Source organism: Peromyscus leucopus, chromosome 10 (assembly GCF_004664715.2).
Source record: "Peromyscus leucopus breed LL Stock chromosome 10, UCI_PerLeu_2.1, whole genome shotgun sequence".
Lineage (NCBI taxonomy): Eukaryota > Metazoa > Chordata > Mammalia > Rodentia > Cricetidae > Peromyscus > Peromyscus leucopus.
The window spans coordinates 79,526,645-79,551,735 of NC_051071.1; the positions used below are offsets into that span (position 1 = coordinate 79,526,645).

The 25,091-nt window shown below is 47.4% G+C and overlaps 1 protein-coding gene across 11 annotated transcripts in view; it reads left to right on the forward strand.

Moving 5' to 3' along the window:
* Positions 1 to 25,091, forward strand: part of Septin11 (septin 11) — an 88,651-nt gene that overhangs the window by 40,022 nt on the left and 23,538 nt on the right. For 10 of the 11 annotated variants that reach the window (XR_003735872.2, XM_028881933.2, XM_028881935.2 and 7 more), the window contains exons 2-4: positions 6,157 to 6,271; positions 17,200 to 17,395; positions 24,254 to 24,440. Coding sequence is in view for 10 of the 11 variants with exons in the window: in XM_028881933.2 (XP_028737766.1) it covers positions 6,157 to 6,271; positions 17,200 to 17,395; positions 24,254 to 24,440 (498 nt within the window). In the remaining variant the exon portion in view is untranslated. Of the gene's footprint in view, positions 1 to 6,156; positions 6,272 to 16,249; positions 16,490 to 17,199; positions 17,396 to 24,253; positions 24,441 to 25,091 lie in introns of those variants that run through there. The other variant, XM_037209181.1, reaches the window with a different exon arrangement.

The following is a 25,091-nucleotide window of genomic DNA, read 5'->3' on the forward strand; positions in this document are numbered from 1 at the left end:
TCTTGTACAGACGCTGTCTTGATCTGGCAAGAAGAACTGTGCTCCCTGGAGTTTCTCTTATGTTGCCGTTCCTCAAGTGACAGCCGCAGACCTAGGCATCTCTTATTTCCAGACAAAGAGAACCTTAGAATGGGAGATGGGGCCCGAGACTTTACTTAAGAGGGTCTTTTGGCTAAATTAAATCATATAACCTTACAGCTGGATCACTATGATTTACTGTGTACAAACTGAGGTTATGGTAAGATTTTTTTTTTTGTACACGAAAATCTCCAGCATGCTCTCTGCATACATAAATTATATCACAAATAAAAATTATACGTAAGAGGAGGAAGCCCTTCTTGACCTTACAGGTAAAAATGACCTTGCTTTCATAATTTTCATTTGTTTTAATTATAACAAAACATCACCTTGGCAACAGTCTCTCTTGCTTCCGCTCACTGATAAGGATCAGAGGATATGGACCGTTCTGCTAACCACATCCAATGCTCAGCTGTTTGGTGTTAAAGGAAGGGGATTTCACTTGGAATGTGGAGAATAGAGTCCATCTGGGCGCATCAAGCGTGCTCATTTCGAGAGTCTGGGACGGATTAAAATAGAAGCCGGAGTGAGGGTGGGAATCGGAATGGCTTCCTGCCTTGGAGCTGCTGATGCCGGCAGACACTGATTCTGCAAACAGCGTGTGCATCCTCCCTGTCCCTCCAGCTTGGCCATGGAGCGTCCTCTCTGAAGGTGGATCTTCTCCGTGCGGGAGTCCTCAGCCTCGCTCCTACCTCCCTTCCTTTTGTTCACTCTCCTCTTCCCGGGTGGTTTTACTGTATGGTCTAATCCGAGAGCTTTGCCGATCAGTTTCTCCTGCAATGCCCGACAGCCGTCACGGAACTAATTCATCTCAGATTTTGGAACTGGAGTTGTCTCCCCCTCCTGCCTCACTTGGGGAAAGCAAACTCTTCTTTCCTGAGGACCATTAAGCGCAGCCCAGCCAAGGGCTGAAAGAGCAAGGACAGGAAGCAAGTAGGAAAAAAAGCTGGGGTTCCAGTCCAGGTCTGTCCAAAAAGAGTGTGTGTCGCTGGGTGGTGGTGGCGCACGCCTTTAATCCCAGCACTCGGGAGGCAGAGCCAGGCGGATCTCTGTGAGTTCGAGGCCAGCCTGGGCTACCAAGTGAATTCCAGGAAAGGCGCAAAGCTACACAGAGAAACCCTGTCTCGATAAAACCAAAAAAAAAAAAAAAAAAAAAAAAAAAAGAGTGTGTGTCAACACCTGGTTCTGAACAGCTCTCTGAACTGTGTTCCAGGTCCACGGTGTACTTAAGCAGAGCCCAGCGTTGATAGCCAGATGGAAGGATGCACAGGGCGGGCGGGGTGTGGAACACAGTTTAGAGAGATGCTCAGAACTGGGTGTTGACACATATTCATGTTTGTTTGTTGTTTTTTGAGATAGGGTTTTTCTGTGTAGCCCTGGCTGTCCTGGAATTCACTCTGTGGACCAGGCTGGCCTTGAACTTAGAGGTTTGCCTGCCTCTGCTTCCCAAGTGCTGGGATTAAAGTTAAGTGCCACCACTCTCCAGCTTTTGACACTCATATAATCTGTCTTATAGTTGTTTCAATAATGAAGTCAGCTGGGCATCTCTTAAAAACTTTCCAATTATAAACTCAAGGGTGTGCGTCCATTGCCGGTTGGCCTTGTGGACACATGTAGCTTTCACCTCGAAATGCTCCTACAAGCTGCAGGGTTGTCTCACTGATGTATTCAGGGAACCTCCATGGTGCCCCAAATTTCTACCCCTGAAAGTTACTTCTCTCTTCCCCATGTCCCTCTGTTAAGATGGTATTTATCACTTTATCCTCAATAGTAGTATATTAGTGTGAGCTATCTACATTGTAAGACTTCTTACACCTGGGACTTTAGTGATTTTAGTAGCATTTTTAGGAAAACAATAATTATATCCAAGAAGGCATGTTCTAAAAAGAGAAATGAAATAGTCAAATTAAGAACTGGCTGTTTTGCATGTTCAGGTTGGGCCACGGCTCCATTAAGGATGAAATGGGCTGTGGAATTCATCTGGTAACAAATCTTCACCAGCTAGATTAGCAAGGGGTGTGTGTGTGTGTTAAATCAATTCAAGTCTTCTTTCCAGGTGCTTACTTCGTGGCTTCATGTTGCTACTTTTGTTTCGAAAATGGTTAAAACTAAGCCTTCTCTTATAGGCTTCATGTGCCATGGCTGCAGAAATCAAAGTGTGTTGACTTTGGCAGGGCGCTGAAAATACACTGGAAGAGGCTGCCCAGTCCAGTCCTCAGTTTCCACCCGTTACGATTGCCGAAGAACTAGGGTTTTAGAGAATTGTTGTCGTTGTTGTTGTTGTCTTAACATACTGGATGTCTACAGTAGCTGAAGGCATTCCCGGGTCCAAGGGTGCCTGGCAGCATCACAGATCAGCCCGCGCCATCGAAGGCTAAGTGCAAGGCCTCCGGCTCTAGATGCTGACTTCTTGCGTTCAAACGCCTGCCTCTCAGCTTCCGTAGCTGTGCAGCCTTGGGAAGATTACTCATTTCTGTGCCTCTGTTTCCCCACTTATAACTAGGGTGATAGCAGCTATTTTATGCAGTTGTTAAGAAAACAGCATCAGGCCAAGCAGTGGTGGCACACACCTTTAATCCCAGCACTTGGGAGGTAGACTTGAGTTCAAAGTCAGCCTGGCTTACAGAGTGAGTACCAGGATAGCCAGGGCCATACGGAGAAACCCTATCTTGAAAAAAGAAGAAAGGAAGGCGGGAGGGAGGGAGGGAGGGAGGGAGAGAGAGAGAGAGAGAGAGAGAGAGAGAGAGAGAGAGAGAGAGAGAGAGAGAGAGAGAATGAGAATGAATCAGTTTGTTTCTGTTTCAAGTACTTCTGGAACATTAGCTACTAGTATATGTTAGTTATTAGAATGGCTAAAGAATACCAGTAGTTTCTTCTTATTGGGAAGAGGAATGTGTACACAAAATATTCCCCAGGATTTCCTCATAAAGATAAATTTGGTGGTAACATTTCAGTGGGGCCTGTAAGGTATGGCCATGTCAGTATTAGAGATATGAGGCCCTTGTAGGTAAGAGGAAATGGGAATCACTGTAGGTAAGAGGAAGTAGAAAGATACCTGGTTTGTTCCAGGCTCAGAAAGTGACTCATCAAGGTGTCCAGTACTTCCTGGTGAGATGCAGGAGATGGAGTAAGAATGGAGATTTGGACAGCCTTGGGATGGCAGGGAGTTTGGATGGAACCGGTGGATACTGAGACCATTTGGCATGAAGGTGGAAAGAAAGGTTGGAGAGGACGTGGGCAGTAGTGATGCCACTTGAGAATTGAGGAGCAGAGGTCTCAGTCGGGTAATCCACTGATAGAGACAGGAACTCTGGGGAAGGGCGAGTTAGGGATGGGAGGATCGGCTTCCAGTGTTGTGTCAGTTTGCAGGACAGATAGGAAAACCCTAGAGAACTACCCCCATCCCAGTTCAGTCAGGCAAACGGGGGTGGTGTGGATGAAATTCGGGAGTCCTTTCCAGATGTGTGGAAGTGTTGATCATGTGGGAATACATGTAGTGCTTTGACTTGGACCTCTGGACCCCAAAGAGACTGCATTTCTTGGAAAGTGAACTCTAGGTGAGTGTCGGGACATGCTGGAGGAGGACTTCATTTTAGCTGTGTCTGAGTCACCAGGTGAGTTCCTCAGCTGGTCCTTTAGTCATTCTGATGCTCTGAGTTCTTGAGCTGGGTGAAGAACTTCCTGTTTCCTTTTTACTCACTGCACACTCATGAGTAGTGACTTTTCTTTAACACTGGGAAGACTTTGGGATCAATTATAAAATTTAAAGGTGCATTTAAAATCTTATATATTTCCCCTAAGACACTCTAAGGACAAAGGACATGGCTTTAAATTTCAAAAATTTCAAGGCCAAAATGTTTCATAACCCTGCATTTGGTGTGTGGTTTTCAATGGGTGTAAAAATACTCAGTGGGTACGTGGGTGTTTCTCGTGGTTTGGGTAACGGTGAGATGCTGAGCTCTGGGTTCTGGGACCAGAGCTATAATTACTAACCAATGCCTTCCTGGGATTGGCTTACGGGTAGATGTTGGGTATCTAGACATCCAGCAAGCCAGAATCCATAGCATGCATCCACCCTGCTTTTCCCTGGAAGTTAAAAGTGTGGCTGGCAGTAGAGGGAGCATAGGCCTGGGACTGCCTTGACTTTTCCTGCTCTGTGACCGTTCACATGTGTGACAGAGCCGAAGTGAAGGCGGCGAGGTGGCTTCTCCAAGCCGAGTGCCCAGCAGCCACCACACAGCTGCTATGGAAACATTGCTAAATATAATCTAGGGCTGACTTCACATGCTCCTCCCCCACAACTCGGCGGATGTGGTAAACACCCTAAAAATACCTATGTTCTGAACTTTGGAGGTATCTGAAAGGAAGGGGCAGGCACTGTTGGACGGTCCAGCGCTGTTGGACCCTCCAGGACCGTTGCCCACTGGGCCTGCCTGCGAAGCTGTGTGCTGTGCGTGGCCCATGTTGTCCCACTCAAGGCTAAGAGCTTGCTCTCTAGTCCTGTATTTACTGTTGGCAGGTTTCAAGGAAACTATTCATAGAATGACATCTGTTCTCTGTCCCATTGACTCCAAACCCGCAGCTGCCACCATTACAGGCAAGGGGTTGAGTTTTCGATTTATTTCACAAAATAAGAATTTTAGAGCTGGTGTGTACTCAGTCTAGTGTTCACAGTCTATCAATCCTAGCCTTTATGGAGTCACATTTCTATGCCCATGGAGTAACCATGGAAATTTGAGAATGGAGCATGCTTTGGTTATTAAGCATTATTATTATTGGTTATTATTATTACATTCATAATCCCACAGTATAAAAATAAAGTAAAAAACCATTTAAAATCATTGGCTGATGGTGCCAAGATTTTTCTTTCTTACTTAAAAAAAATGAACCTGTGAGGCTGGAGGAATAGTTTCCTTGGTAAAGTGTCTGTCAAACACACCTGAGGACCTGGGTTCAGAACCCCAGCACCCACGGAGAAATCCAGGTGTGGTGATGTGTACGGGGCTGGAGACAGCTGGGTTCCTGAAGTTCACTGGCCAGACAGCCCCGCCTGTTTGATGAGCTCCAGGTTCAGTGAGAGACCCTGTCTCGAAAACTACTGTGGAGAGTGACGGAGGAAGCCAATCAAGACAGACCTCAGGCCTGTGCGCGCGCGCGCGCGCACGCGCGCGCGCACACACACACACACACACACGTACGTTGGGGGAGGGGTCATAAATAAGTAAGTCCAACAATGAGCTTTGTTTCTTCACCCAAATTCAGTGGTTTGAACACAAAATCTGTTGGTGACGTGTCTAGAACACCAGCAATCTTGTCTCCCAGAAGGCGTTTCGTGTTCAGCTTCTGGACTTGAGAAGCATAACTAGGATCCTTTAATTGGTTGCCTGCCAGCGAGTTCTGTTTCTCAGGAAAGAAAACCTTCACTGTGGGTCTCTAAAGCCATGAGATGTGCTCAAAGTTGTGGAACTGGTCAGGGGAGTGTCATCCAGGACAGATGAGTCTCCCAACTCCTGTGCCTCCCCCCAGTCTCTACCAGTCCACTCCGAGGAGGTCCAGTGTGTGCAGACCCTGAGTGAAGAAATGCCACTAAGCCTGCACAGTAGATGGAGGAGATGGGACTGCTTTGTGTGTTGAGAAGTTTTAAGTACATTGAACTATGGTGGTTGTAGTAACATGCCTTCATTGCAGGCCTCCATATCTTCCGCTGTGAGCATCTCAGAGACCCTTGGTGTGTCTGGAAGAGTGTTCCCATGTGTAGAAAATAAACAAAGCTTCCCTTGAATGGTGGAAGCTATTAAAAGGTTTTTTAATAGCACCTATCACATATATGAACTAGCCACTTCTACGAGCTCCTGTTCCCTGGGACTGAACACTGAATGCAAGGGACGAAGCCCCTGGGGAGGCAGTCTGCTCTTGGAGGGAGGCTGTAGAAAGGAAGCGGTTCTGGAGTTGGTAGTGAAGAAGCCAGGGATGGCGTAGACACCAGGCCATCTCTCTGTGTCACAAGGATCGCGGAAGTAACATCTATCTGGTGATGTCGTTCACGGTTTCTCAAGCATTTCTCCTCTTAAATTCCAGAATGAAGAACTTCGAAACTTATCACTTTCTGGCCATGTTGGATTTGACAGTCTCCCTGACCAGCTGGTCAACAAATCCACTTCTCAAGGATTCTGTTTCAACATCCTGTGTGTGGGTAAGTGAAGGTGTCCCCGGGACAGGAGGATGATAGTTTATTCCCTATTTCTTCCAGTTTAGCAGGGTAATAATTGCTCGCCCTGTGTGGCACCATTGTGAAAATTCAGAACTATATTTTGGTAAGTGCTTTGTAGTTTTTTGGTGCTCCTCAAATTGTCTTTTATTTCTGTCATGTGGTCATGCGACTGGTCAGTCTTATTGTTATGGAAACATTTATTGTAATTTTTCATGGAGAGGAGGCACTGGACCCTAATTAGACTATAGGAAGTTGAAGGAGCTCAGGTATGTACTGGAATAACATCCAAAGGCCAGCGATTCTCAACCTGTGGGTCACGACCCCTTTGAGGAGGTCACATATCAGATTTTTACATTATAGTTCATAACAGTAGCAAAATTACAGTTATGAAGTAGCAATGAAAATAATTTTATGGTTGGCGGTTCCCACCACATGAGGAACTGTGTTAAAGGGTCGCAGCGTTAGGACGGTTGAGAGGCACTGTTCTAAGCAGTGCGTTCCTGGGGCCTCCCCTGACTGTTGTGAACAGTAACCTCCCTGGAAGCTTCTAAAGACACACTGAGTCAGGGGAGTTAAAATGGACTGATGTAGGCTTTGCTCTCAGGACAAAAAAAAAAAATCTAGAATCCTATTTTGTATCTGACCTGCTGTCTTTAAATTGAGATCTAAATTTGACCTTCGTTATATTCCTTGTAGACAAACAGAAAAGTCCAAAGAGATCTGACAGGCACCCCTGTAGCTAGAGTTTTCCTGCCTGGCCCACAGTCAGGACAAATCTCTGTCACCCGCCAGTCCCACAGCCGCTCAGACCCAACCAAGTAAACACACAGACTTATATTGCTTCCAAACTGTATGGCCGTGGCAGGCTTCTTGCTAACTGTTCTTATATCTTAAATTAACCCATTTCTATAAATCTATACCTTGCCATGTGGCTCGTGGCTTACCGGCATCTTCACATGCTGCTTGTCATAGCGGCGACTGGCAGTGTCTCCCTCCACCTTCCTGTTCTCTCAATTCTCCTCTCTGTTAGTCCCGCCTATACTTCCTGCCTGGCTACTGGCAAATCAGTGTTTTATTTATTGACCATTCAGAGCAACACATTTGACATACAGAACATCCCACATGGCGCCCTCAGCACCCCTACCCCAGGGCTCGGCCATAACCCAGTTCACCTCTGGCCCTGGGGAGATGTTCTTTCTCCCTCTAGCTACATCCATTTTAAACTAAGAAGAGAAAGATAGAAAATCAGAATATAAATCTGTTCTCTTGATTGAAAACTGTTCCTGAAACACCCTCACTGGAGAGCAGGGAGCCTGTTTGTAGGTGAAGTTTGGTGGCCACAGTCTCCTTGGCAGATTCTTTGAGACATCACTTTGAGATAGACAGACAGAAGCATTTCTCTGTGTGGTCAAGTGGACACCCCCCCCCCCCTCAACTGACAGAACATGTTAGGTTGATTTCCTGGCTACGTGGGACGCGGTCAGCTCGGAAAGGCTGGCCTTCAGTGTGAGAAGCATGCTGGCTCCCTGGGGGAGGGCGTTTGGAGAGTGAATGCTTTTCTTCTTCGGGAGCCTGCTGCATGGAGCCGGTGTGCAGCGGGCGGGAGAGTCAGTGGTGTAGAATGTGTACTGGCCGGCACTCTGGGCCAGCTTGTTCTCTGGCATTGTATTTTAAACATGGGCAAGAGAATGGCAGGAAAGACATGGCCAGAGCAGCCAACTCATGTGCCCCCTTTTCTCCCCATGTGGAAGCCTTTCAGTGTTGAATGGGTCCCTCTTGAGCTACAGGTCGGTCTACAGAGCGGCATAAATGATTTGTTTCTTGGGACATGCCCATTGCGGAGCAGGGCAGTTCTTCATTAGTGTAGCAGTTTGCTGGTTTTGTATTGAAAAGTGCACTAAATTATAATTCTGAGCCAATTACTTTTCTGACTTCCCTTCCAAGCCTCCCCAAATTCCCTTTCCAAAACTGGCTTCACGAATTGGTCTGAGAGTTGCGCCGTGCCTCCCGCACTACCGTGGAGAGCTGTCCTGTGGGATTGGGTTTGCTAGAGGGCAGGATCTAACTGGGGAGGCCGCATGCAGTGGCTTTGTGACTGACCCCTCCCTCATGGTAAACAGCACAATTTGATACGGATTGGATTTCCTTATGTTAATGCTGCCCTGTTAGATTAGAAAAAGCCCCTCTCCTGGATAAGTAGTGATACCCTGTTTCCGTACGTGGGCAGTTTGCTTCGGCTTGCAAGTGCAGCTTCTCAAAGTAATTAACATAATATGTGCTTATTATTGAAAAGTTAGAAAACTCCCACCTGAATTTGTGTTCCTACAGATAACCCTGGGATGCTTCTAGGAGTTTCCTGCCTCTTTCTCTAATAAGAAACTAGTCTGGTGGCTTGTAACACACCCGATGTATTATTACACCTTCCCGTTGTGTAGGCAGAGTTCCGCATTGGTCTGTGGGTGCCATCACTTACAGGAACCCCAGGGAGAACGAATCCCTTGCTTTTTATAATTTCAGAGGATGCCTGCCTCCTTGGCTCTTGGACCCTTTTCCTCGTCTCCAGTGTAAGCAAAGCCTTTCTTTGATCATCGTTCTTAGAATGGGAAATTCCTTTTCACAGAGAATTGGAGAAATCTAATTTAAGTGTAGCTACGATTGCCTTCCCCCAATATAGGTTCAGAAAATAACACGTTAAAATGATAGAATTAAGAACAGCTAGCTCCGGGGCTGGGGACATGGTTCAGTGAGCAAGCACACTCGCTACGCAGGTGTGAGGACCTGAGTTCAAATCCCCAGAACCCCTGCATAAGCTTGGTACAGAATTCCAGTTTCCCTGCGAGACGGAGATGGGGGCAAGGCGCTCAGGGGCCAGCTAGTCTGGCATAGACCGTCAGAAAACTGCAGATACGCTGTCTCAAACCAAGTGGAAGGCCCAAGGCTTTCACACATAGGTGCTGTCACTGACACACACGGATGTGTGTATACACAGTGCACACGCGCACACTGCCTCCCGGGATGGAAGGATGCGGTCAGAACACCGCCCGCTTGTCGATGTTGCTTGCTCCTGGTGGCCGGTTCCTGTTTATGCTTTCCCCCAGCAGTCCGGCTTCCAGCAATTACCAGCTTGACCACTGTGGGAAGGAACAAACCATTCCCTGACACAGATCACCCACCACCACAGATTATTCTGGGTGCGGGTCACGTGCCCAGCCTGGCTGGGAGTGGAGCTCCGTCTGCTCCAGAGCCAAGCGGCTCCCCATGAGAAAGAAAGGCTTTATGAGAAGGGAGGTGGGTGGGGGACCCACACTCCGCACAGATGAGGACCCTCACAGTGCACAGGTGTTTGGGGTTTGGGTTACCCCAAGGATCACTCTGTTTATGTGCTTTAACTTTTTTTCACTTCATGATAAATCTGGACATATTTCCAAGACAGCGTATGTAATTCTTCAGACGTTGCAGATTTCCTTTCACTACCATTTGGCTGTGGTTTGAGTCTGTCTTCCAAGAGTTCCCATGCTGGGGACGCCGCCTTGGTGACAGTACCTTGTGGGACCTTTAAGAATGGGTGTCTGTGAGAGGCACTTAGGTTTTGCCTTCAGGAGGGAGGAGAGTTCTCCTGGGTCTCCGTGCCTGACCTAGTGAGAGAGTGCAGTGAGAGAGGACGGTGAGAGAGTGCAGTGAGAGAGTGCAGTGAGAGAGTGCAGTGAGAGAGTGCAGGGAGAGAGGGCAGTGAGAGAGGGCGGTGAGAGAGTGCGGTGAGAGTGCGGTGAGAGAGTGCGGTGAGAGAGGACGGTGAGAGTGCAGTGAGAGGACGGTGAGAGAGGACAGTGAGAGAGTCAGTGAGAGAGTGCAGTGAGAGAGGGCAGTGAGAGAGAGTGCAGTGAGAGAGAGTGCAGTGAGAGAGTGTGCAGTGAGGAGAGGGCAGTGAGAGAGAGAGCAGTGAGAGAGGGCAGTGAGGAGAGGGCAGTGAGAATGCAGTGATAGAGTGCAGTGAGGAGGGGGCTTATTCTGGCTGTTCCCCAGCCTCTGGCCTCCCGTCTGGCCATGAGCTTGTCTGTGTTGCCTCGCCATCCACCATTGTTAGGTCTCATTAGCACCAACTTGAGGCTGGCACCAGGCCTTCAAATCTCCACAAATGTGAGCTCCACAGACTTCCTCTCCATCAAGCTACCCTGTCTCAGGCAGTCGCAGTCGTTAGTCACAGAAGTTGACAGTCAGGACTCTTTGGTCGGGAGCGACATAAACTCTCCGGAAGCTAGGCACGTCAGCAATAAATACCAGCACATCAGAAGTGAGGCTTGTCAAAGCTCTCAACCACAGGTGTCTTATAGCAACAACAAGAGCAAACTCCATTCTCAGTCAATGATTGTTTAAAGTAAAAGCTTAGGAGAAAGTACTCTAGCCAATCAAAGTATTTGGAGAACACATGGAGGAGTAGGCGCCATTGACTTGAGCGTCCATGGAATTTCTCCACTACTTTTCATCCTAACCTGTCTGTTACACTTTTTATACAGCAAACCCACCCATTTGTAGCATCATTTTACTTTTTCTTTTATTTTTCTTTTGTTTTTGATCTTTTTTTTTTTTTTTTTGGTTTTTCGAGACAGGGTTTCTCTGCATAGCTTTGCGCCTTTCCTGGAGCTCACTTGGTAGCCCAGGCTGGCCTCGAACTCACAGAGATCCGCCTGGCTCTGCCTCCCAAGTGCTGGGATTAAAGGCGTGCGCCACCACCGCCCGGCTGTTTTTGATCTCTTGAGACCGAGTCTCACCATGTGAGACTTGGATGCCCTGGAACTCTCTATGTAGACCAGGCTGGCCACTAACTCAGAGATCTGCTGCCTCCGCCTCCTGCGCGCTGGGATTAAAAGTATGCGCCACCACACCCACCTCATTTTACTCTTTTGTGAGAAATATAAACAGGAATTGAGGTTTAGCAAATGTTATGATTCCATTAAAGAGCCTTTTTTTTTTAATCGAAAGACTATCGAATCACTATTTAGTTTTGTGAGTTGTAAGCAGAGAAGATAAATCAGGGCTGAAACTGATCTTGACATGAACTTAGTCTGGTTTCAGAGCATCTGTGTTAGCTGTCTGCCATTAGAATCCACCAGTGTCGCATCCTGGGAAGGAGTGCAAGGAAGAGAGATTCCATTCCACATGCAGGATGGGAGCTGGAGGTATTGGCTCCCCTCTCCATCCTGCTTACATTAAGTCACCCCCACCCAAACCACACTTTCAATAAAGCCTTTCGTTTTTATACGGGAGGTATTTTAGCAAACAATCATCAGTTCTTATTCAGCCTCTTGCCACAGTTTTAGATTTCTATAACTGTCATTCATTCTCCAGAGTGACACTGATTCTCTCGGAGGCCCCGTCCACACTCACCGGGTGAGTGTAGGGTCTTAGGAACATGGAGAGGAATGAGAGGCTGTCACCATCCCTGTCTGAAGAGGAACTGAAGAGTCAAAAAAGAAGAGTCAACCAGTAATGTATTTTGAAAATGGATTTAAGAAAAATCCAGCGTAATTGTTTTGAGGAGGAGAGGAATAGAACACAGACACATTTAAAATTGCTTTCCCAAGTCTGCAGTGTCCGCTTGCAATCCCATCTTCCCTGTCTTGGTCCTGCCTTTTTCCAGGAAGGGCTATGAAACAGCTCATGGGATAAAATGAGTGAAGATAAAGTCGACCCCAGAAAATAAGGGGGAGCCCAGGTTGGGGTCGAGCTCAAAGCCTGTTTCAGGCTTGTCTGCAACAGTTATCAGATTATGTGCCAAACACAAGTTCAAGGTTTGATGTGTGAGAGATTTATTAAGTAAAAAACAGAAATAATTGCTTCAGACAAAACTCACCTAAACAAACAAACAAGAAAAAAATCATATGGATTTTTCAGAAAAGAGGTACTGGTGGATGTCCCGTTCAGGGTTTGGGAGCATCCCCAAAGTGCAGTCAGTCATGTCATGTGGTGTGGTCTTTTAATCCCCTTGCAGGCTGGCACTAGTATGCCAAAGCAGGTTTCGTCAAAGGCCAGTGTGTGGGGAGTAATAACATAGCTTTCGGCTGCCTGATTACCCGGCTCCGTCCACTAAACTCTTGGCCTCGTTGCGCGGGGCAAGCAGACCTCTGCATACAGCTGTTTCCCTGGTTCGCCAGGCTTGGCAGTTAGCGTGAAGGGTCTGACTCAGGCATCAGTGTGATTCATCCTGCGACTCTGGCTGTTTTTAATGTCCACCTGAAGTGAGCCTGAGTGAGCAGAAGCATGGAACTGCTTCCCCCTGGGATGTGGGTGTCACAGTCCCCATCATTGGCAGGAGCCACAGAAACAGGAGCCACTGAGAGCGCTTCATCACCCGCTTCCATTACTTCTGCCATTGCGTGCTCAGGCAGATGAGTCGACCCCAGAACAGCCACACACGGAAAAGCCGCCGAAGTGGCCAATTCAGTAAAGGGATCTTCCACACGACCATTTTGACTCTCTGTTAGCATTAACAAATGCAACCTCCTCTGTGCCTGGAGCTCTACTGTGATCTTTGAAATGCTACATATTTGATGTCAGTCACTCATTTCTGAAGATGTCGGTATGTGATTGGTGGGAGCTGGGTCCTGTACGTAGGTTGTCAGTTAATCAGTGTGGTAGTTTGGATGTAACTGCCCCCATAGGCTCCTATGGAGTGGCACTATTAGGAGGTGTGGCCTTGTTGGAGGAAGCATGTCACTCTGTGGGTGGGCTTTGATGTCACCTGTGCTCAAGCTGTGCCTAGTTCATTCAGTTCACTTCCTGTTGCCTGTGGATCAAGATGTAGAGCTCTCAGCTGCTACTCCAGCACCCTGTCTGTCTGCACGCCACCATGTCCCCACCATGATAATGGACTGGACCTCTGAACTGTAAGCCAGCCCTATTAAATGTTTTCCTTTATAAGAGTTGCTGTGGTCACGGTGTCTCTTCACAGCAGTAGACACCTTAACTAAGCAAAAACACTCAATTACATCAAATAAAAATAAATCTTTTTTACAAAGAAGGAAAGTAAAAGACATATTTTTGCTTTAGGGGAACTTTGAGGTGTGGACAGGACTTTGCATTTAGAGTTTAGCTTGAAGGTTCAAAGGCCAGTGCATTGAAAAATCTCCCCTGTGCCAGGCATGGTGGTGTGGGCCTCTAAGATGGAGGCATAAGATAGCAAGTTTGAGGCTTACCTGGGCTATATAGTGAGTTCAAGACCAGCCTAGGCTACAAAGCAGGACCTTGTCAAAACAAGACATAGTACATGCCTTGGGTCCCAGCACTCTGGGAGGCAAAGGTCTGCAGATCTATGTGAGTTCAAGGCCAGCTAGGACTACACAGTGAGACCCTGTCTCAAAGACACAAGATAGACAAAAGACAGCTGAACAACACACACCAAGGCTTGGGATGCAGCTAAGTGATGGAGCCCTTGTGTAGCCAAACAGGACCCCAGGACTGTGGAAAGACACCCCCTCCCCCACCCCCGTCTCTGTGGTCCTCTCTCCTCCCTCTGCGCTTCCCACTGACTGCTCTTGGTGGTCACGTGGCTGCCAGTGTTGCTGGTTCTAAGGACAGCCCTCAGAAGCGCAGAGCACAGACCTGGGAAGCCCAGCACTCGGAAATTTAGAGGAAAGCGGGGGTTTTTTCAGCCATCTCAGTGACTCTGTGCTATAAGTACGGTCTAGAACGCTAATTGTTCACAATTTCCCCCTTAATGTAGGCGATCATGAAACATGCCAGGTCTTTTTTAAAAAAGGTGATGGATGGTATTCCCAATTTGCACGTGCTTAAGTAATTCTCAGCTAGTTGGAGAGAGAGAGAGAGAGAGAGAGAGAGAGAGAGAGAGAGAGAGAGAGAGAGAGAGAGAGAGAGAGAGAAAGTAATTGCAGCCTCAGGTAGCCAAGAATCCTTGCCTCATAAATGGAAGTTTTATTGCTGTCCTCAGGGAAACATGAGAGAGAAGTAGGTCACTCTGTGACTACCTTTGACCTGGTGGAAACTTATGGGTGGGGGGCACTTAGTGCCTCTTTGCTGATGTCCTGTGAGTATAGTTTTCTGGGACCCAAGCAGCCCCTGCCCAGCACATGCTCACGGTGGCGTGAGCCCGTCACCAGCAGGCTGCCCAGCACATGCTCACGGTGGCGTGAGCCCGTCACCAACAGGCTGCCCAGCACAGTCCAAGTCCCTTAAGGGGAGAATGCTCTTTCCTATCTGTGTCCAACACACAGTCATTTTGTTTTGCTCTTGGCTAATTTGTAAGGACGAGAATTATGGGCATGGGCTTGGAAAGGGCCCCTTGTGAAGAAGCAGATTAGCTTATGTTATTTTATACTGGGGTGTGCGTGCGTGTTACTATGCATGAGAAAATGGATATTCAGGAAAGTAAGGAAGACCAAACTCAGTCTCAAATACTGTCCGGCCAGATGCAGAGCCATCTGGAATGAGATCCAGGCAGTGCCTGAGGTGCAAGCGGTCAGCATTTGGTCTGTTCGCCCTGCTGTCCCCGCACCTCCACTCATTAGCCTAGTAAGTACTCAGACACTGGCTTTATAACTCCGTTTCCAGTGTATCACCCTTCTGTAGCGATCCGCTCTCTTCTCCCACGTTCCCAGCTGATGCTCTGTCTCCCCTGTGGCTTCCACGTGTTCACTCCTTCCCTCCCTCGTCATTTCAGCCTGTCGACTTCTCTCTGTCCACCTTTCCTTTTCCAGGCCGTGACAGCGTGCTGATTGTCTCTTATACTCGGCTGGGTCTAGAATGTGGCACTGCAGCAGCCAGGCCTCTGTGGTTGCCTTGGGGTCAGAGGCCAAGCTATTGTCTGTGGCAACTCACGAGGTCACAGGGTAAAAGGTGTGGTCTTGCTCAGGAGAAAACTGTGACTGGCAGGCACACTTTGGCTGCTGTTCCCATAGCACGCCCTTAGAATCCACTTGGTGTTTGGTTACACTCTCGACCAGATTCTAAGATATCAGAGAACACCCTATCGGCCTAGTTCATTGTTGTATCCCTCGAACTTGGCACAGAGCTGGGTACACAGTAGGCACTGGAAAAATACTGGCTGGATGAGGGCGGGAAGTCTATGATCTTAGATCTGTCGGGGACACAGTGGGAAAGGTTAAAAAGTAAGGAAAATGCACTCGAGCAACTTTTTACCGAAGAAATGAATCAATGCCTAAGTGGCGAGCCACATCAGGCTGCTCATCAGAAAAGCCCACACCAGAAAGCCTCCCTCCCGCTTCGTTTTACATTGTGTCGAGAAGCAGTCGCTACAATAACATCAAAGTTCCAGTTGCTCAGTTTTGTCCAGATAGTGAGAGAGTTGCCTTAAGACTACAGATTCTAGGATTTCTCCTTCCCCCATGGGCTTTCAGCATCTGAAAAGTGACTGCAGCTTTCCTTCAGGAGAGGGGCTTCAGGAACGTTGTCAGGTCAGGGTCAGGAACATTTTATATATGTATAAAATGTTGACACATTTAATCGAGTGTCTAAGAGGACAGTCCACTGACTACAATCGAAAGGTGCATTTTGTGGCCAGTACATCTTGATTTCTACATCCCCTCTTGATAATCATGTCAACATTCAACCGCCATCGCCAGTGACGGTCTGGGTTCTCTGTCCCATAGCTCCAAACTCAGTAGGTAAACTGAAGGTCGGGGAGGTCTCTGCTTGTCCTAAGCTGAAGGTTTAGAATCCTCAGTTCTTCCCGGCTTCCCATTCGGCCCTCCCTGATTGATTGGGACAGCTGTTTTGTGTCCTTCCCTCTGCCTGGTGCACATGAGGAGCCCAGGACACACCCTTGGCTGGAAATATCACTGTCAATCAATAAAGCCGTTGCTTCAAGCCTTGTTTAAAATATCATCACAGGTGTGGCCATGAAATCCATAAACTAGTAGGTGTTATCTTGACTTTAGCTCAGCAGAGAGGAGGAAGAGAGAGGGAGAGGAGGGGGAGAGGGAGGAGAGCAGAGAGATAGACAAAGATGCCCAGCCATAGCTCTACCAGAGAGTCGGAGTAAATGTAAACACTAGGACTGTATACACTCGGTTAAAACTCTGGTTCCGACGCTTTACACGGTGACTTTAAGATGCTTTGGAGCCTTACTGCTCTGTGCCAAGTGCAGGGTACTTCAGTGACTGAGTGTTGGGAACAGGAAATATAAATGGGACTCTGTGGGACCTCCTGTCTCGGGCCTGGCACACAGTAAGTACTTGGCAACTTTGGTGATTATTGTTATCAAAGAGTTGTTTTGAAATATATTCTTTTTTTAAACATTAAATCCACTAATGTATCTTTCCTTATGTAATAAACTTTACAGACTGATTTAGGAGAAAAAGAGATAGTTTTTATCCTTGTGATATACAAAGTGGCCATAGGGAGACTCACAGGTACTGACTCTCCAGGGTTAAAAATGTCTTTTTTTTTTTCCATACTGAGGATCGAACGCATATGTGCCAGGCAGTTCTGCCACTGACCTGTCTCCCCAGCCATTCCTTTTGACTTTTTATTCGGAGACAGTGTCTCACTGAGTTGTTCAACGTGTAACCCTCCTTCCACAGCCTCCTGAGTTGCTGGGGTCGCAGGCCTGGCTACTTAGGAAACAGCCTGATCTGTACGGTCAAGCCTCTTCTGCTGAGTAGTTTATGAATTTAGAGGCTTTTCTAAGGAAGTGTATGGTGGTATTTTATTTGTACTGAAATGTGATTTTATTTGTATTTTATTTTATTTGATCTCTTGGCTTTCTTCTTTGCATTGGTTCTGTGTTTCTTATTTAATAAGATGGTAGGTTACATCTACAGAAGTGGTCCGTAGATCATCCTTCAAAGAACTGTGGGACTCACGGTGCAGTTTCCGGTAATATTGCCCTCCCCGCCTTTTAAACTAGTTTTGATTTTTCTTTTCTGGTTCTCTAGGTGAGACGGGCATTGGCAAGTCCACGTTGATGGACACTTTATTCAACACCAAATTTGAAAGTGACCCGGCTACTCACAACGAACCAGGTGTCCGGTTGAAAGCCAGAAGTTACGAACTTCAGGAGAGCAATGTCCGGCTGAAGCTCACCATTGTGGACACGGTGGGATTTGGAGACCAGATTAATAAAGATGACAGGTATGTCTTGGGAGTTTTGCGGCTACAGAAATGGGTCAGGGGATGGGCGGCTCAAGGAAGCTCCATCTCAAGGAAGCTCCAGCCCAGGTACATCCGAAGGCCTCGAAGACTTCGGGGGCAGAATTACCAAATAGTGTCTGCATAACACCTGGGAGGGCGGGCTGGGTCTAATGAGGAATGTTGATCAATTGGATGAATTAAAATTTCCTCTACATGGAGAGGGTTGTCTAATTAGGTAATTTATACTACAAAATCCTGTGTATGTATGGGAAAATAACTCTTAATTAAAAAATAAAATGTTTTAAAAACATTTCGGCACGGTGGTTTGTGCTCAGGTAGAGGCTGCTCGCTACCAGTGGATTCTTGTGTAGTCATAAAATCCAGCCCTGACTCATCACATAAGCTTGAAGCTCTATTGTAAAATTACCTCGGTGAGTCTTTATTTTGTGGCACACTAGCTCATTTGTAAAGCCACATAAATGTGGGTCTTCACCGTGAATGGCTGTTTGCCTCCCCTTGAGGGAAGCTGTTATTTCTTCCAACTCGCCAGAGTGGAATGTGTACGTTAACTGTCCTCTCAGGTGAACAGTGAACCTGTTCTCCGTTCTTAGGTTCAGATGTCTTGACTGTTTAAAATGTTCCACTTGTTCTCAAGCTGTTACCTGAACCTCCGGCCCATAACCCCGGCTGTAGTTTCCCTGTAGTCTAAAGGAAGTGGGTTTCCTTGCAGTTTGGCCAAACCAAGGAGAGAAAACCTCATTTCTACCACCGTGCCTATGGCAGCCTTGTAATTTATAGAAAACCACAAGACCAAGGCCAGAAGACCTTGTAGATTTCATGGTCCTTGTAGGGGTGGGCTGAGACGGGTACTCAGCCCCGGGATGCCTCCCTTGTCTCCCGCATTCTCAGTGTGGAGGCCTGCTAGACTTTCAGGAGCTGTGCTCATACAAAAAGAGATTTAAGAAGACTAAAACTATCTCAGGCCCAAGGATGACTCGAGACACATTTTTGCATAGTGACAGCATTATAGGGCTATCTCCCCCCTTAGAGTGGTCAATAGTTGTGGGATGTTTTGCTTATAAACTGCGTCTGTGACAGTTTTTAAAGATCTCCTCAAAAATGGTGTGTGTGTGTGTGTGTGTTTCTGTGGATGTATTCTGTAAAGAGGAGTTTGAAACCCTTTAATGTAGGAATGTGTGTCGTCTAGATACATTGTAACAGTGCCCAGCGGAAGTGAGTACTACAGTTCATGACAGAAAGGTGTGATTCGTCCTTTAGCGGAGCAGTGTGGTCTGTTTTATCTCAGAGTACTTTAGACACTCTGCAGTAGACATTGTCCTGTGATAACACAGGCGACTGTTACTTTATTGAAAGGGACTTCATTTGCATAGGATCAAAGTAGGGCCATCTGTCCCTCGCTGGGGAAGGGACAGCCAGGCTCTGACCTTCCCCTGACTTTCAGTGCCTAGGCATGATGGGGAGGCCTCATCATCAGTGCCTCAAGGCCATTGTAACATGAAGTAAATGAGAGAAAACCCTGGGGACCCGGAGAAGGGCACAGGTGCATTGTGGGAGCAGGCGACAGAGCCGGGATTGCGGGGTGGGGGGGGAGTGGGGGGCTTCTGTTCCCTGCACTGTCCAGGACCGTGCACTGAGGAAAGCCTGTCTGAGGTCTCTTTGTGGGATGGATAGCTCTCTTCTGGGAGTTAGGGAATGTCATGTTTATGCATTCCCTGGCTGGATTCCTGTCAGGCTTCCCACAGCGTTGAGCGGGGAGCAGCCTGCGTCTGGCATCTTGCTGCAGAAGCTGCATGTGCTCTTCCAGCTAGCAGTGGTGGCCTCGACACTGCCCCTGTTTTTTTCTTTTTTCTCACCCCTAAGCGAGACTTCCCCTGAGGCCGGTGGGTTTTCACTGGCCAGCAACCGGCTGCAGAGTAGCTAAGCTAGCACCAGGCAGATCCTCATATCTGCATCTGGAGCCCTCTTTAAGAAATTATCTGACTCATTTGGGTCAAATAATAGTTTCCAAGGAGACTCAAAGAGAGGAAGTGTGATATTAACCTAACCTAGATACCAAATATTTTTTTTCCTCTTTAATTTCTTGACAACTCTTGCATAACCTTTTTGAATGACTTTCGGAGCCCTAGGCCCATGCCTCAAAAGGCGTTGTTGACAGTTGACTGTAAACTTAAATGACTTCTCTAAAAATAGTTGCTGGACAGTCTCTGTTTCCGTCAGAATATTGGAAGTGGGGTATGCATTTTTGCATCAGTGTGTAACCGTATAGGAAGGGACGCACGCACTCAAAGCCAGGCTTATCTTTTTTCTGTTAAGCAAGCTTTTCTCCCATGGATTCAGGACATCAAGAATGTCCCAGTGTGTTTATAGACTTGGGACGTGTCGGCATTCTTGAAACATTATCTGCCTCTGACCTGGCTAGCTAGAAGGAGGCAGGAAGAGGGGCCCGGGAGGATTTCCTGTTATGTTTAAGTCTTGTTTAAGGGCTTCCTTGCTCTGGCTGTCTGTACTCATGGATGAGGAAAGGGGGTCTGGAGAGTCAAGAACCAGCAAATTCTTGCTCCCTAACTAGAACCAGAATAGTTTACCCCACCTTTGGGAGGTACCATGAACATAAGGTAACCAGCCCTGAAGAGTGTGGACAATCCAGTCCACTGAGAGAATCCCCGTCTCCACCACAGTTATAAAACTGCAGTGACATGCATGTTTGACCTTTCAACTCCAAGTTTCTATTCAGCTTCCTGGCAGAGGAATCCAGAGGTAAGGAAAATGGTCTTTGGTTAACAGATAGCAAGAGGAAAGGGAAAACATGCTGACATTTTAATCATGGAAAATGGAGTCAGTGTCCAGATACTACCAGTGACTATTTTGCAAGAATGATCATAGAAAAACAATCACATAAAATAACTTCTCCCTGTAATTTTAGGGCGAACACATCTCATTTCACTGTACTTTTTAATGGCTAGAAACGTATGGAGAAAGTGAGTAGTGGGAAGGAGTCCCCTAAAAGGAAATGACGTTAACAGCTTCTTTGTGCTCCCCACCTCCACACTTGGTAGGGCCACAATCCAGAGAAGTTGGAGTTGGCCACACAGAGCAGAGACCGGTGTCCTGTCCACAGCAGTGGAAACTAGCAGAGGGTAGCTAGGTTTAAGCTTTATCTTTCTGTGAATACAGATAACCAGAAGTGAAGGGGTCGAGATACAGTGGACCGCTTGTTTCAAGGACACTGGGGGAGAACAGGCCGCAGCCGGCCTGTTTCCCTGGAGGAAACGTCATTGTTTCGTTCCCATAATGAAACTTTAGCCTAAGGAGATCGTTCTCCAAGAGTCCGTGGCTTTTGTTTATTTATAATGATGTAATTTCCTCTCCCTTTCTCCTTTTAGGTCTTTTTTTTTCCTCCTCCTCTTTGCTTTAAAAAAAAAAAAAATACTTGTGCCACATTCCTTTTATTGATTGGATATTTTGCTGGAGATGTTGGTAGGGGAGAGTTATACCTTTCACGGACTAGGCCTTCACTCCCAGAGATGGAAGAGGTTTCATTCTTGGCTGTGAAGGGGAGTGGGGGGTCTCCACGTTGACCTCCAGGTTTCTGGTACCCACAGGCTGAAAATGACAGGTAGGGAGCAAGGCTCCTGTGGGGCGGAGAGGAGAGAGAATTGGGAACGTTCCATGAGCAGTTGGATGCGTGGATCTGAAGCTCAGCAGAAAGGCCGGGGAGGGCTGGAGGTAGAGCTGTGACTTGTCATCGAAGAGATGGTCAGAATAAATGTGGTTTTCCAGGGGGACTCCAGAGGAAATGGGTGAAGGACTGGCAGGCGTTTGGTAGAAGCCCCAGAGAGGCCTGGGGGACAGAGAACAAAGGCCTTAAAACCCCAGCTCTGACAGCAGTCTCCACCATGTCCCCTGCCGCACCCCACTCCATCGTGGAGGTGCCTCAGAGACAAGAGGCAAGAAGGGAAATTAGTAGAAGACAGAAAGGAACAAGCTTGGACGGCTCCTGAGACAAGGCAGGGACAGCCCAGACTCAGAAATAAGGAGGCAAGGACTCATTGGGAGCGTCTTCTCCTCCCCGTGGGATAAGGGGTTGCTGAGGAGAGCAGCCTGCCCCCTGTTAGGAAACCCTGCTGGCTCAGCCCCCAGACATGATGGGTTGACCTCCTGGACTTCCCCCAGGGTGGGGCTCAGCACTAAGGAAGTGGGTACTGAAAAGGGTGTGGAGTTCTTGGCTCTCGCCTGGCTCGTGCTCGAGCTCTCTCTCTCTCTCTCTCTCTCTCTCTCTCTCTCTCTCTCTCTCTCTCTCTCTCTCTCTCCCCTCTCCCCCTCCCCCTCCCCCTCCCTCTCTCTCTTCCTCTCCCTCTTTTCCCTCCCTCCTCTTTTTAAAAACTCCAACCACTTTCTTTGGATTTACTGCATTCTGTGTTTATGATATTATGAAATACTTTTGTGGCGCACATCCTTTACATCTACTAGTTCATTCACTTGTTACTGTAACTTTATAATAAAACATATTTATTTTATTTGTTTAACTTTTTTTTTAAAGACAGGGTCTCTTGTAGCCCAGGCTTGTCTGGAACTGTTGTGTAGCTGAGGCTGGCCTTGAACTCTTAATCTTCCTTCGTCTACCTCCTAGGACTGGCATAAGAAGTGTGTACCAGGATCTACTCAAGCTGTTATTTTGGTGCCTGTCTTATCTAGGAGGAAAGTGAAGCACAGAAAGATTTAGTGACCTGTCTGAGGCCACGGAGCTGGGGACTGTGATGCTTGATTTGGGGCTCAGGCACTTTGGCCTGAATCCATAATTCTCTTACACAACTGTCTGGAAATAGCAAACCTGAGTATTGTTAGGTAATCTGTGCCTATATTTCAAAATTGAGAAGCGAAAGAGAATCTTATCCGTCACTATCCTTTACATTAGAGTTTTGCGATTCTAATTCTAATTGCTGAGACATAGTCTACCTTTTCTTTTAGCCCGTAGAGACTGTTTACATGTCATCGGTGGAAAGCAGTGAACAGTTGTTTAGTAGTTGGTGGTAGGAATACATACGTGCATGTGGTCCCGGCACTTGGGAAACTGAGGCAGGAATACCACGAGTTTGAGCAGAGGCTGCCCTAGGTAACACAGCAAGTTCAAGGCCAGCTACGTACATGTCAAGACTCTGCCTCAAAACACCTGAGCAAGGGGATGTGGAGAGAGCTCACTCGTTCAGTAAAGTGTGCACTGTGCAGGCGTGAGGACCTGGGTTCCCCCCTAAAATACATATCCACAAGCCAAGGGTGGTGCTACAGCTTGGAATTCTAGTTCGGGGAGGAGAGACCGAAGCACCCCTGGTCCTCAGTGGCCAGCTGACTCAGCCGACTAGGCAAGTCCCAAACCAGGAAGAGACCCCGTCTTAAAAAAGAAAGTGAATGGGCCCGGTGGCCGTGGTGTGGAGCAAGCCTTTAATCCCAGCACTCGGGAGGCAGAGCAGGCCGATCTCTGTGAGTTCGAGGCCAGCCTGGGCTACAGAGCGAGATCCAGGACAGGCTCTAGGACAGGCACAAAATTCACAGAGAAACCTCTGTCAGGAAAAACCAGAGAGAGAGAGAGAGAGAGAGAGAGAGAGAGAGAGAGAGAGAACGAACGAACGAGTGAGTGGGTCTTGAGGAACGATGCCTGAAGCTGACCTCTAGCCTCTATGCATGTACTTGCTCTCACTCCCCCCCCCCCAAATAAAACAAAAGCTGTTTGCTGATTCTTCTCAGTCTTGGTCATGAGTCTGTTCTCTGCCACTCTCCGTAGGTAGGACATAGGACGTCTGCTGTCACCCCATTGTGACGTTTTGTAGCGCCCTGTTGGGGCTTTCAGTTTAATTTATGGGTCTGGGATCTGGCTGTTGAAAGACTTTCATTTTCTTACAGCGGAATTGTTCTCACAAACTTAAAACAGAAAGTGAGTTTTGCATTCCTGTTTCTCTGCTGCTAAAGCGATGTCCCTCTGATTGGTTCCCTTGGGGACTGAAGGGGTTATTAATGTGTTTTTCCACAATAATCAACATACTGCTTACTTGCTGAAGAATATGTTCCTGATACGCTGTTGATAATTTTCACAGCCAGTTAATAGAATCATACACAGTTTTCCAAAACAGAGTTAACTGTGGCTTGGTGTGGCAATTTTATGGTTAGAGGACAGAAGTTCTTTTTCTTTTTTTTTTTTTTTCTGAGACAGGGTTTCTCTGTGTAGCTTTGCGCCTTTCCTGGAACTCACTTGGTAGCCCAGGCTGGCCTCGAACTCACAGAGATCCGCCTGACTCTGCCTCCCGAGTGCTGGGATTAAAGGCGTGCGCCACCACCGCCCGGCCCAGAAGTTCTTACCTTGGGAAGGATCTTGAATCACAGTTGCCCAGGCTCTTCAGTGTCTTTCTTGATGAGCTTATGGAAATGCAGAGCGCTCAGCCTGCATGCCTCTGGGGGGATGTTCAGAGGACCAGAGAAAAGCTGGGGTCAGTGATGCCCCGTTCTGAAATCACAAGCTGCTTTCATGCCCTGCACCAATGCCAACCAGGCATTAAAGCTGTCAGAATCACTCTCCTGAGATGGCTTGTCTTAGAGGTTCTAGCTAAAGGACATTGTGAGCAGAGGCGTGTGAGGGCTGATGCCTAGGGGCCAGTACAAGTGGCTGTGTGCGGCTGGGACAGAAAGGGAGCTGAGGCCGGAAGGTCAAGAACTTGGGTCCTGTCTCTGAGGGCAGAGTGAATCACCCATCACATTTACTGAAAGACTGTACCAACCTGCAGGAGCTTTGAAACTAAACCGTGAAATTGAAAATGTGTTTTAAGAAAACGTTCTTCTGCATTCTAGCTATAAACCTATAGTGGAATACATTGACGCCCAGTTTGAGGCCTACTTGCAAGAGGAATTGAAAATTAAACGGTCTCTCTTCAACTACCACGACACGAGAATTCACGCCTGCCTTTACTTCATCGCCCCCACGGGACATTCACTGAAGTCCCTGGACCTGGTCACCATGAAGAAGCTAGACAGCAAGGTACTGGATGTGGCTCCACCCCTCGGTCAGCCTTTCGCTAAGGCCCCAGGTTATTTATGGAATGCGTGTGGCTGGCTTTTGTTAACGCTTTCTTTTCTCCTAGATTATGGAGATCGAGTTTGGCCAAATAAGATAAGTGTCGAAAATCCTCTTCTGAGTGTTAGGAGAAGATAAAACCATGAAACTACACTCAGTTCTTAAATTGGGGACGGGAGTACAAGCACTACATTTATTTGCCCTCCTGGAGGTCTATAAAGCACTGGCTTTAGTTTGAATTTAGAGCAGTATCAGATTTTAACGTTTTGCCTACTTGAGGACACTCAGCCTTTCAGATTTTAACACGACACTCACCTCAACAGAAAATAAAGTCCGTGTTTCATTGTGCCCTGGGCCTGCCGTGTTTGTAGCCTCTGTTATTACAGCTCTTGAAGGAAGGGCTCTTTGGTGTGATAAAATCTGATGTCCAGTTTTGTAATTAATTCATTTTCTGTTTTGAAATAAACAGAAAGCAGTGTGTTCTGAATGAGGTGATACAAAGGGCGTCAAGAACAACCACAAACTACCCCGTGGTACCTTCTCGACTCTAACCCCTTTTGCACTCAGTGGAGAGTCTTACTGGATGATAAAAGCCTTAGGAAGTGTATTGGGTAT